The sequence below is a fragment of the Seriola aureovittata genome, chromosome 2 (assembly GCF_021018895.1).
Source record: "Seriola aureovittata isolate HTS-2021-v1 ecotype China chromosome 2, ASM2101889v1, whole genome shotgun sequence".
NCBI classification, from domain to species: domain Eukaryota; kingdom Metazoa; phylum Chordata; class Actinopteri; order Carangiformes; family Carangidae; genus Seriola; species Seriola aureovittata.
Genome location: NC_079365.1, coordinates 20,133,092 through 20,144,472, shown reverse-complemented (window position 1 = coordinate 20,144,472; position 11,381 = coordinate 20,133,092). Strand labels below are relative to the sequence as shown.

Below are 11,381 nucleotides of genomic sequence, written 5' to 3'. Positions count from 1 at the left end.
CTGATTGCTTTGCACAGGAAATCACAGGATGCTGCGACTGTATTTTGAAATTCAAAATGTTCTCAAGAGTCTTTTCCAGTATTTGTTTGTTTTTCATTTATTTTAGCCTATGCTCTGCTTTTCCCCTTGCAGAGCCAGAAAGAACGAGCCAGCATGAAGTCCTCTCCTGTCGCCCAAATCACCTACAAAGCAACAATTTTTAATACTTTTTGTTACGTTTTGTCAGCAGCGGTGATATTTTTCTAGTAGTTTCTAACGACGCAGCAACAGCCCAAACCTTTGTGTTGGTCCTGGGTTGTAAGCGTTTTTAGACTCCAGCCCCGGCAAGTCCCAGTTGGCCACACTGTGGAAAAATGGCACACTGAGAGCCTCAGCAGAACACCTGCCCCCAGCCTGACCTGTTGTTAGTGGATTTGATCCCAAGAGAATGATAGGCGAGTTACAAGAAATGCGCCACTGCTTTTTTATCTCTATCTCTCCCACTCCATCAGGCTTACTCAAGATGCAGCCAGGACATGTATTTTGTGTTTTCTGTCCTCCTTTCTTTTCACAACACACATAATGGACAAAATCATAACCGAGCAAGCGCCTTGTGTCTTGGAGGAGCAGATTTCTGCTTCTAGCTGTCAGAGCTTTTCCACTGCCTCTATCTGTTTACAAAAGGTTCATTCAGTTTTCCCCTCAGGAGAGTACAGCCAAACTGCTTCACTTCACTGAAGTCAGCTTTTCCAGTAGAGTTCACATTGTCGTCAACAAACTGCTCCTAGGCATGTACATCCATTAGAATTGCTTTCTATGAGAACATCCCAAATGGACACTACATAACCACCTCCCCTCCTGGCTCAACCCATTTTTTCCATTTCCATTTTTCTTGCTGCAAATTGAACTTCTTGGCCATCATCATGCCTCTCAGTTCAGGGACCAGGAAAATAGACAATGTGTAATACTTTTTTGGGGGGAATTTTATTCTCTGCCATCATGTGTTTTCTCATTATGCATCCCTTTGTCCCTTGTTTTTCTATCTGACAAACCATAAAATTCGGCTTGCCGGCAGCCCTCTTCCTTGCAACCATGGAGACAATCACTTGTCAAGGGTTCTCACAAAAATTCAGCTGTAAACTGGTGGTTAAAGTAAAAAAATATATTTCAAACATTCTGTATTATATTTGTCAGGAGTCAGGATGTCATAGTTTTTAACAGGTTGATGGGAGGGGGAGCCAGCGGAGGATACGTGGTGCCATCATGGCTGTCAGACTTGTCCTCTGCCCCCCGAGGGCTTTTGTGTAGATGGGCAGATATTCTTGCTGCTTATATTAGAAAAGTAAAGGGATAGCAGGGTGCTCACGCCAAGAGTAAACCTCCATTAATAATATTTTGTACATACAGTATGTGTATTGTGTGTGTGTGTGTGTGTCTCCATGTCCTTGTTATTTATATGGAAAGTGTGGGAGTCCCAAGGTTGCCTTGTTGTCCTTCCTCTCCGGTGTTTGTAAATGCATTCATTTATTTGTATGCATATAGATGCATTATCAGCTGTATGTCTACACTGTTCAAATCAGTCTCCATTTTTAACTTGATATGAAGTGGAGTAGTGTGAAGTCTTTATACCATGATGGATGAAGTGTCTTCCTACCTAACCCCCAGCACTACACCTGGAAACAAGACACCAGTGATTAGAAGAGGTGCATCTTCCCTTTAATATGATTTCTTTCAGCTCTATAACTCACCACTCTTGTTTGTCATATTGTGACAGCTGCAAATGGAAAATATTATTTATCTTCACATCTTCACGTTTTTTGGTATAAAAGCTCTATATATATATATAAGCTACATATATAGCTTTTATACATGTGATTCGCTCTTATTTTGCAGGAAGAGATAACGAATGAAAAATCGAATTATACCTACAGGTAATTAGGTTAATATCTCATCTGGAGGTAAGCAGTGTTTTCTCAGAAATCTGAGACTGATGTCCACTATAGTGATGATGACACACCTCCATGTTTGTCTCTTTGTCTGTTACAGACTGAGAGAGAGAGAGAGAGAGCGACAGAGAGAGTTTGCCCCACATCTCTCTTGCTGTAACTACCCTCCGGTACAACAGTCAGTGACGAAGCCGTCTGCAGGCGACAAACACGGAACCACAACTGATTCACTTCTCATCGCTTTTTGAAAACTGTATCTACAGTGAAGAAGAAAAAAAACATTTGCCATCAGAAAAAGTCCGAAGAAAAACTGAAAACGGAGTTTAAAAAAAACAATCTTTATACAGTCTGGATCTCAAACTTCACAAGACACCTCATACGGGTAAGTTATTTTTTCGAATACTTTATATCCATTTATTTTTTATATAATAATGTGAATTAGTGGCCTAAACATGTCGTTGCCGTGGATTTCTCTTTTTAATTTGTATTAACTTTTAACGGGGAGAATAAAAAGCGCGAACATAAAGAGCAAATGCGTTAAAACTTCACAATTATGATTCAAAAGTTGCAAAACGACGCGTAAGAAAAACATGTTTCTTTGCTTGCATGAAGCTAAAATGCTGTTTTCTGAGTTTCCTCACCTTCACGTGGCCCTGCTGACCTGTTTCATTTAGATTAATGTCCTTTACAGTCTAAATGAAATGTAATTGTCACGACAGTGCAGGTTCAATTTATGAAATAAAGGTATTGCGGAATGAAGTCAGACTCAGAAAGCAGGGTGTGTCACTCCACTCATATTTTAGATTAGTTTTGTCCTTCACTTTGAGAGATAGCGAGCCATTTATGAAAAAAGAAAAGAAACAAACAACATTGCAGTCATTAGCTGTAACCACAGTGACAGCTGTATTTGCTTTTGGAGTCTCTCTCCATCCCTGTCTTTCACCCTTTCTCATTCTCATTCTTATTCATGCAGCTGATGATTATTTTTGTTAATTGGGGATTTGCATGCATCTACATTCAGGATGTTAATAACGGATGGGTAATGACTGGTGAACTGAATCCTCACATGGGGGCCACTTGATGGACGTCACAGGGCTGTCAGTCAGACAGACAGACAGACAGACAGACAGTCACTCAGTCAGTCACTCAGTCAGTCAGACAGACAGTCTGTCACCTTTGGGCATATCAGACCAATCTAGGCCACTGTTACTCTGGGGTAGAAGCCTTTAGTGTTTGCCCTCTGTGCAGGAGAATGGAAACACATGACAGTTTTGATTCTATTATGAAGAGGAGGACAAAGCAGAAAGTGCTTGACATTTAAGAGGATGGTCTTCAAACCAAATTCAAGGAGTGTGTTGTGATTTCTGTCTTGGGAACAAGACCATCATTTGGCCGTACGTCTCAACAACAACAACAACAACAACAACAAAAAATGCTCCAAAGACACCTGATTGGATTGTCTGAACAAACTATATTGACACCATTTCCAGACCCACATAGATTTTTTAAAAAAAGTCAGAGACAGTCAGGCAGTCAGATGAGACTGAGCGGCTCTAAAATAGCTTAACACACATAACACATGTAATGTATCCTCCAGTGGTTTTGCCCGTGTGATGCAGTCTGGCCAGATTGGGGTTTTTTTTGTTTTTTTTTTCCTTCAACTTTTGCCTCCAAACCGCAGGAGCAGATGCTAACACCCAGACTACTGCTGGGTTATTTTTTCCAGCTCTGTCACTTATTGACACTGTGGGACTCGGGCAGGATTGATGTTCTTGCCGTTAATAGTGTAGCAGGCAATACTTGGGCTATTGATCCCACCCCTTTCCAACCCCCACCCTGTCCCTACACCCATGGAATATGATTAAGGGGCGATGGCATCATGGGAAAATAAATAGAGGGATAAACAAGAAGAACATTTATTGATGAGTGTAATGTGATGCTTTTCTTCTTGGGTGGGAGAGGTTCAGAAAATCATGCATAATGATTTATGTTCTTTAAATGCAGAAATACAAGAGGGATTTTCAACCTGATTAGATCACTTAAAGTATCATTACTGCTGCTTAGACGGTGATTCACGAGGGAATCGCTGCAATGAAACACTCTGTTGCCTCCTCTAAAAGTCCAATTTCTTTTCAATGATATGAATGAGCACCATCACCAAATATAAATTAGTTACAGTGCAATATGAATATCGAAAGATGTTTTTCTTGCAGTGACATTGCTGTCCTCTGATCGCATTCATCAACTAAACCGGTTTAAGCTCATTTCAGTGTCTAGCTCTTTACCCACTGACCTTTTCCTCCTCCTCCTCTTAAACAAATAATCTGCCCTGTCTGCGTTCATTTGATTGTATGTGTTGTTTAAAGGGTTTGTAAAGAGAGAAATACAGAGAGACTCATCTTTTCAATACTGACCCCTTTTCTCTCAATCTGTCAGATTCTGTTGGTGCGACTGTGTGTGTGTGTGTGTGTGTGTGTGTGTTTGGGACCTGGTGTGTGTCAGGAGGATATGGTGACGCGATGTGCACAGGCTGGTGTGAGGAGAGATGTACCAGCGCCAGTGGAGGAAGACGAAAGGGTAAAGGAGTGGATCTTCATTCATGGCTGTGCGTCTCACTCTTGTTCTCTGTTCTGTGGGGCCAAGCGTCCCCCCAGTGCCCGGACAGCTGCCACTGCGCCTGGGACACGGCCACGGTGCAGTGCTCAGACGCCGGGCTGCGGGAGATCCCAGAGGGGATCCCGGCTGAAACTGTCACCCTCCACCTGGAACGCAACTACATCCGGAACATCCCAGAGAGTGCCTTCAGCAACCTGGTCCACCTGCGGAACCTGTACCTGTCCCACAACCGCATCGACTCGCTCGCCTCGGGGGCCCTGCGGCATCTGGGCCCCGAGCTGCGCCTGCTCGACCTCTCGCATAACCAGCTGAAGCAGGCCAACAGGGAGGAGTTTGGCTCCACACATGCAAAGACACGCCTCTACCACAACCCCTGGCACTGTGACTGCGCCCTCCAGGAGCTGATGGAGTCTCTGAACCTGGAGCCCGAGACGGTGAACGGGATCATTTGTGAGAGCTCTGTGCGGGGTGTGGGTGAGGGGAGCAGGTGGGAGGACCCGGGGTCGCAGGGCGAGCACGCAGGTCAGTCGCTGGTCAAACTGTTGGATTCTGGGGTGAACTTCTGCAGCCTGCAGAGGAAAACCACTGATGTGGCCATGCTGGTGACAATGTTTGTGTGGTTCTTTATGGTCATTGTGTATGTAGTGTACTATGTGAGGCAGAACCAAGCCGAGGCCCGCAGGCATTTGGAGTACCTGAAGAGTTTACCGAGCCCACGCAAAACCCCCACTGAGACAGACACTCTGAGCACCGGTTTCTGAACTTATACTTGGCTGTAATTTAAATGGAATAATCAAACAGCAGTCTTATGGAGAGTGACTGATAAACTTCAAAATGCTGTGTGGAGTTACTGTAAGGCGACTGTGGAGGATGCAGATACAGAGGGAATGGACCTTTTACAGCTGGGTTTTGTGATTACAAGATTTCTTTTTATTTGTTACTGCTGATCCCCCTCCCACGTTTTTCTTAATAATTCTTTTCCTATTGCATTTTCTTCAGTTTATTGGTTTACCCATTTCACCATCTGCACAGAGAAGACAAGAGAGGAAACGGAAAAACGATGATGAAAGGATGAAATAAGACTGTGTCGAAAGAAATTGTTTGAACCTTATAACCTTCTTCTCCCTTTGTAGTCCCTCTTTCCTCTTCTTTTCTTCATGCCTCATACTGTGCCCTTTTATCTTTCATTAAGCTCTAATTAGGAGTGTTTGACCAACTGACCCTTAATGAACACTTGAAAGGCACTAATCAGGTGGAGTGTATTTATCAGGTCAAAAGGGAGAGTTTGCAAACTCAAACGTGTGTCTTTGTCTAATTGCTTGTTTCAGTTGTGTGTGTGGGTGTGTGCGCATGTGGTGTTTTTGTGCATTGTTGTTGCGGCCATTTTTTCTTTAATAGCATTGCTTTTGCACGGATGCTATTTAAGCCTTTCCCATTGCACGGTCACTAAGCCAGTTGTTTCTGTGCTTGTGGAGAACTGCTGATCTAAATCTACTCTCAGGGAGCCATTAGAGCTGGAGGTGAACTATATTGTCTCCAACCTGCAGCCACCAGCTCCAAAAAAATCTGGCTTAGTGTTCATACAGCGGACACAGATTGGTACAGAGAAATCTCAACCAGAAGTGGGTCGCTGTTATAAATTACATTAGTATAGCCATTTATCCTGAGAGGAGCTGTTAGTTTAGCTTTAATTAATCTCTTGAGTCCTGCTTCCTCTCTGCACTGATTGCTGTGTACAAATGGTTCCGTCTCCCATTTTCCATATAGGCTGTATAACTGATTTTTTTTTTATCTGCTGTGGAAATGAGCACTTTTTTTTTCAGTTAGTACATTTAATGATTGTAATGTTGAGAGTAATGCAATTCCTGACACGTCGGGCATGTATACTATAGGTGCACTGAATATCCAGCTCAGAGTAAATGGAACAAAACGTGACTGGATTAACAGGCACCTTTTTTAATTTCACTTGAGTTCATCGTAATCATATTGACTGTGAGCTGGAGCATTATTCTCTGAGGGGAGGGGTTATTTGTCGTTCTGCACAGATACAAATAGAAACTGTAAAATGCCTCTCTCAAATTTTTAGTCAACAACATTTAATGTGAATTTAGGACAGTAGTTCCCAACTTGGGGGTCAGAACCCCCACAGGAGGGTAAATGATGAAAATACACAAAATGGTGTTACGTTGTTATTTTGTTTCTCAGATGTTAATATGAGGGGTCAGGTGTAGCCATTGCTCCATTTTAACCGGTCTCGAGCCAAACAGGCTGGAAACAACTGGTTTAAGAGGATGTTTTGAGCCATGCTAGCAGCGTGGCTCTATGGATGGCAATGTCGTTTTTGATCTCTCATGATGTAATTTGGTACAAACATTCATGTTCCCACCTGAATTACTTGTAATAACTTGGTGATCCCTTAACCTGCAAAATAATGACATTATTCCCATCATCCCCAGCTGTACTTTGTGTTCACTGCTAATTAGCAAATGTTAGAATGCTAACATGCTAAACTAAGATGGTTAACAGTCATGGTAAACATCAACATTAGCATGTTAGCATCATCATTGTGAACATGTAGCTCAAAGTGCCGCTGTGCTGCTAGCATGGCTGTAGACAATTACTCTTATTCATATGTCTTTAATCCCTGCCGGGTTAAAGTGTACAGTTACAAACTTCTAAGTGTTCATGGATATAGTAAAGTATAACTGTCCCCCATTTTATTTAACAATTGGGTTGGTGAGAGCAGAGGCAAAACCTAGAATAGGTCAACTTACTTTGTGTGCTGTAACGTGCTAAACGTGGTGTGCGTGTTTTGTAATCTACAGAGGAAGACTGGTTCAAGTCTGTGTTGTTCAGGATGAACACATAATTTGAATCAGAACTAGAGTCAGTCAAAGTATGAGTAGAACAATGTTGATATTGTTATGATAAATGTAAAATCCGGTCTCTGGTGGTAGACCACAGGCTAAAAGATGAGAATAAAAAAAGATGGATATTCTGTGACTTTAAAAACAAAACTCTCCGTGGATACCCTTGTGAAGCTCTGTTGGTGTAACTTCACGCTTTCCTGAATGTTATCTGTCTGTCACAAATCATACATCTAATGTGGATGTTGCCAGAGCTCAGTTTCCTGAATGCATCTTTACCATTAACATAATCTTTAACTACCTTTGGCTTATTATGATACAATAATGCTAATAACCCAAAACACAAGAACCAAGCATGTCATCTGTGTGTGGTTTTTTCTGTCGGTAGTTTTTTTTATTGGTGATGTATTTCTGTTCTGGTGATGGTTTTCTCTCCTGTTTGTATGCCATTAATTATTCAAACAAGGATAAAGTCATAGATCGGAAACCATTACATTAAATAATAAATGAACTATCAAAAAGTGATGTCAGGAAAAAAAAACAAAAAACAACACAACAAATATATAAAAAATAAAAGAAACGTTGCTCTACTTTGTTCATAGAAATGCTTCTACCTTTTATTGCTAGTGTAAGTTGAAAAAGGCAAGAAGATGAGGAGCAGTAATAGTAGTACAGGAAGACATTATCAGTTCACAGTATGAGCTGATCATGGTCGGCAGTGTTTCCTATTTCTACTCTACCATGCGTTAAAATGAAAGGAAATGACTGAAAAACTATTTTACATTTATAAAAAAAGTACATGATATGAACTTTCACCACCTCCCTCTTCAACGTTGACTTTGTTTTTTTTCTATCACCGGCAAACAAATTCGAAATGACCCCGCATTCATCCCTCTCTCCACTGCCTTTGCTTGACATCTGAGCTGTTTCTCCCCCTGGAAATATATCCGGACATCACGACAAAAACACTAAGTGGAAGCAGGGCACAGTGAAATGTTTAGGCGTGACTTTTTTCTTTTTAAGGAATTTCCTTGGGGAAGAGTAAAACCCATTGCCCCAGATATTTCAACAGGGGGGAGCACAAAGCAGGATATAAATAAAAAGCAACTTCAGCCTGTTACTTGGTTTTGTCTTTTATTTCCAATTTACATTAATTAAAACGTAACAAAAACAAGTCATGATCATAATAATAATATAATAATGCTATTATTATTAATAATAATACTATTATTAATAATAAAAAATATACACAACCTCACACAAATGAACCCTCTGCACTGGCTGTCTGAACTGGAGCAACAAAGTCAAACACACCTTTAATCTCTTCAGCCGTGTGCGTGAGTACGCCGTGGCAGAGGGCACGCCCTGTGTGAGGGGACTGATGGGAGGACGTAGAGAGGGATGGGGGAGGGGGTCAAAGGTCACAGCAAATGGGGGGCAGCAGACTGGGCTTTCATGACCAAACTTTTCAAAAATATCGGTCATATTATTTGTCTAAAATATGGAATTTGTAAACAATGATTCACGGGGGAAAAGGCCTTAGTTCAATTTGTGATGGTTTTTTTTTGTGTGAGGTAGCTTTAAAATATCAAAACAAATATAAAGAAAACTTAAAAAAAATAAAAAATTAGATGCGTTCCAAATTGGACATGCCTTGATTGTAAAAACTCATCAGGGGCATGTTTGTTTACATACATGGGTTGAAGCAGGAGGGAGGGGCGAGGCAGTGGACATTTATCACCCTGAAATCCAGAGTCCCAGGGTGAAATGCTCTCTCTGAGAAACTGTATATATATGTATACACACATATACATATATATACATATATACAAGTCACTACAAATGAGTATCTGGTTGTTAAAAAATACAGACTGTTTTACAACAATAGCACCATTGACTTTTATTATAATACACAGTAACTTTTTGATACACTGTGGCGGTAGAAATAGGAACACCTGCACTTTCTAAATAGATAGATTTTTGGTTTCAAGGAGATATTTATGTTTTAGTGGATATGGTACAAGAGTGATGACGTGGTTAGAAAAGAGGAGGAAGCAAGAGAGGAAGTTGGTGGAAGGTTTTTTTTTTTTTCTTTTTTAAATATGTGTAAGTGGGCTTTTTATTACTTAGCAACAAACTCAGTCCTACCGCACCTGGGACCCAAACCTAAACAATAAATAAATAACACCAACACATTTTTCTCTCTCTAGTTCCCTGGTATGTTCCCGTACTCTCCTCGTACTTCCTCCTTCTTGTTCGTGGATGTGGGGTCGGGGTGGGTAAGAGGGGGTTGCTGTTCACCCAGGACGAAGTGGAGGCTTTGGGGGGAATGCCGGGTATCCATGGGGCAGGGCAGGGCGAGTTGACTGGAGGCAATGCTGGATGAATCACAGATGACAGTTGCTAGTGCCATTCAGTGCAGATATCCTACGGAGTTCGACTTGGAAAAAGCACTTTTTACTTAGAAAAAAAGTCCCGTTTAAAAAAAGTGTCTTGATTTTTCTTTTTCTCTCTTTCTCTCCTCCTTTATCTGAAGTGTGCTCCTCTTTCATTTAAATTTTTTTCAAATTTCCACTTTTTTGTTTCTCTTCTTTTCGATCCCTCATTCTCTACAAGAAGCAGACTGCTCCAACTTCGACTCCGAACTCCTGCTCTGCTCCACCAATATCCATGGGGGCAATGTCCACAATGGGGAGACGAGAGGTCTTCTGCGATCTGTATTCGATCACTGTCTTGCCCCACTGTCCTGTGTGTTTCTGCACAGAGGGGAAAAAAGACACAATGGCTGAAAAATGACCTATGACTTCACAAAAACTGCATGAGAATGAGATTAGTTAGGCGAGTCTGAGTGAACACCAGAGAGTAAAAAAATAAGTGAATTATACCAATTTGCGTCAATGTCTAAAATGATCTTGAGTATGCATGTAGAAAAACTGTGTTGAATAAGCCAGTCTTACTGTGCAGCCGTCCTCCATCACGCTGTAAGTGAAGCGGCTGTTGCCCTCGGCTCTGATCTCCACGTCGTTGGAGCCCTGCAGCAGCACGGCCTTCTTCAGGTTGCCCATTGAGGCGTCCATGTAGGCCACGCTGTTCTTACAGTGGTAGGTGAGGTTCTGAGAGGCCTCGGTGGACAGCAGTCTCAGGAAGGTCATCTGAATGGCAGCAGTGTTGGGCGCCAGGCTGTCATCACCATAGCTAAACTGCAAGGCCACAAGTAAGAAAGAGGAATGTTTTTGTGATTAATAAGCTGTTATTTTGGTTTTAAAATTTTTTTACAGACATGCTCAGATTTTTTTTAAAGCCCCATTGCTATAAAATGTTGATATAAAAATGAAGACAATCCTGAAGGCAGGGGGCAGGTGTACAGGTGAATTTTGCTTTCAGCCAGTGTGTTTTTTTGAAACCACCACTAGGAGTCACCAAAGTTGGAAATGTTCAAATCGTACACATAGGGACTTTAACGCAGATTTGTTTTAACCAATTCTCACACAGATTTTATTTTCCTTCACATTCAAATTCACTGTGTCTCCTGCTGCAAGAAAACCTTGATATCCCCAGGTTACAGTGGGTAAGGTTGTTTTGCGATAACTACTAATTTTTGTTCTGGTAGTACAGGACAAAAAGAAAACCGTAAATGACAGGCCGGAAAGCCTTTCAACACGTGTTCTCAAATGAGGACTCAAATTATTTGTTGGAAAATTGCATTTTATGAATCATATACACCAAGATTTTTCTGTTACTAATTTTCTTAAAAATCTTAATAAATTTCACAGTTTCTTAATAATCAAATTCCATCCACTATCAGAACCCACTGTGCAGGGTCACCGGGTAGAGCGTATCCCAGCACACACTGGGTGAGAGGACAATATAATCAGTGTAACATGAATAAATTCCCTGACCCCTCTTTTTATAAAAAAAAAAAGAAAAAAGAAAGATAGAAAAGAAAACAATGAGACTTGAGCCAAATTAAAAA

The 11,381-nt window shown here is 41.3% G+C and overlaps 2 protein-coding genes across 4 annotated transcripts in view; one reads left to right on the top strand and one right to left on the bottom strand.

The window, feature by feature from the left end:
* Positions 1 to 2,018: 2,018 nt before the first annotated feature.
* Positions 2,019 to 8,525, top strand: LOC130161128 (leucine-rich repeat-containing protein 3-like). Its single transcript, XM_056364151.1, has 2 exons — positions 2,019 to 2,307; positions 4,362 to 8,525. The coding sequence occupies exon 2, from the start codon at positions 4,445 to 4,447 to the stop codon at positions 5,300 to 5,302; it is 858 nt and encodes a 285-aa protein (XP_056220126.1). The 5' UTR covers positions 2,019 to 2,307; positions 4,362 to 4,444; the 3' UTR covers positions 5,303 to 8,525.
* A 390-nt stretch (positions 8,526 to 8,915) lies between these two features.
* Positions 8,916 to 11,381, bottom strand: part of col2a1b (collagen, type II, alpha 1b) — a 49,596-nt gene continuing 47,130 nt past the window's right edge. For all 3 annotated transcript variants that reach the window (XM_056364121.1, XM_056364128.1, XM_056364138.1), the window contains 2 exons: positions 10,366 to 10,608; positions 8,916 to 10,164 (listed from right to left, as the gene is read on the bottom strand). In XM_056364121.1, the coding sequence (XP_056220096.1) occupies positions 10,018 to 10,164; positions 10,366 to 10,608 (390 nt within the window). In that variant the 3' untranslated portion in view covers positions 8,916 to 10,017. The remainder of the gene's footprint in view (positions 10,165 to 10,365; positions 10,609 to 11,381) is intronic.

Coding starts and splice junctions, on each gene's coding strand:
- LOC130161128 (XM_056364151.1), top strand. CDS start 4,445: ATGTGCACAGGCTGGTGTGAGGAGAGATGTACCAGCGCCAGTGGAGGA.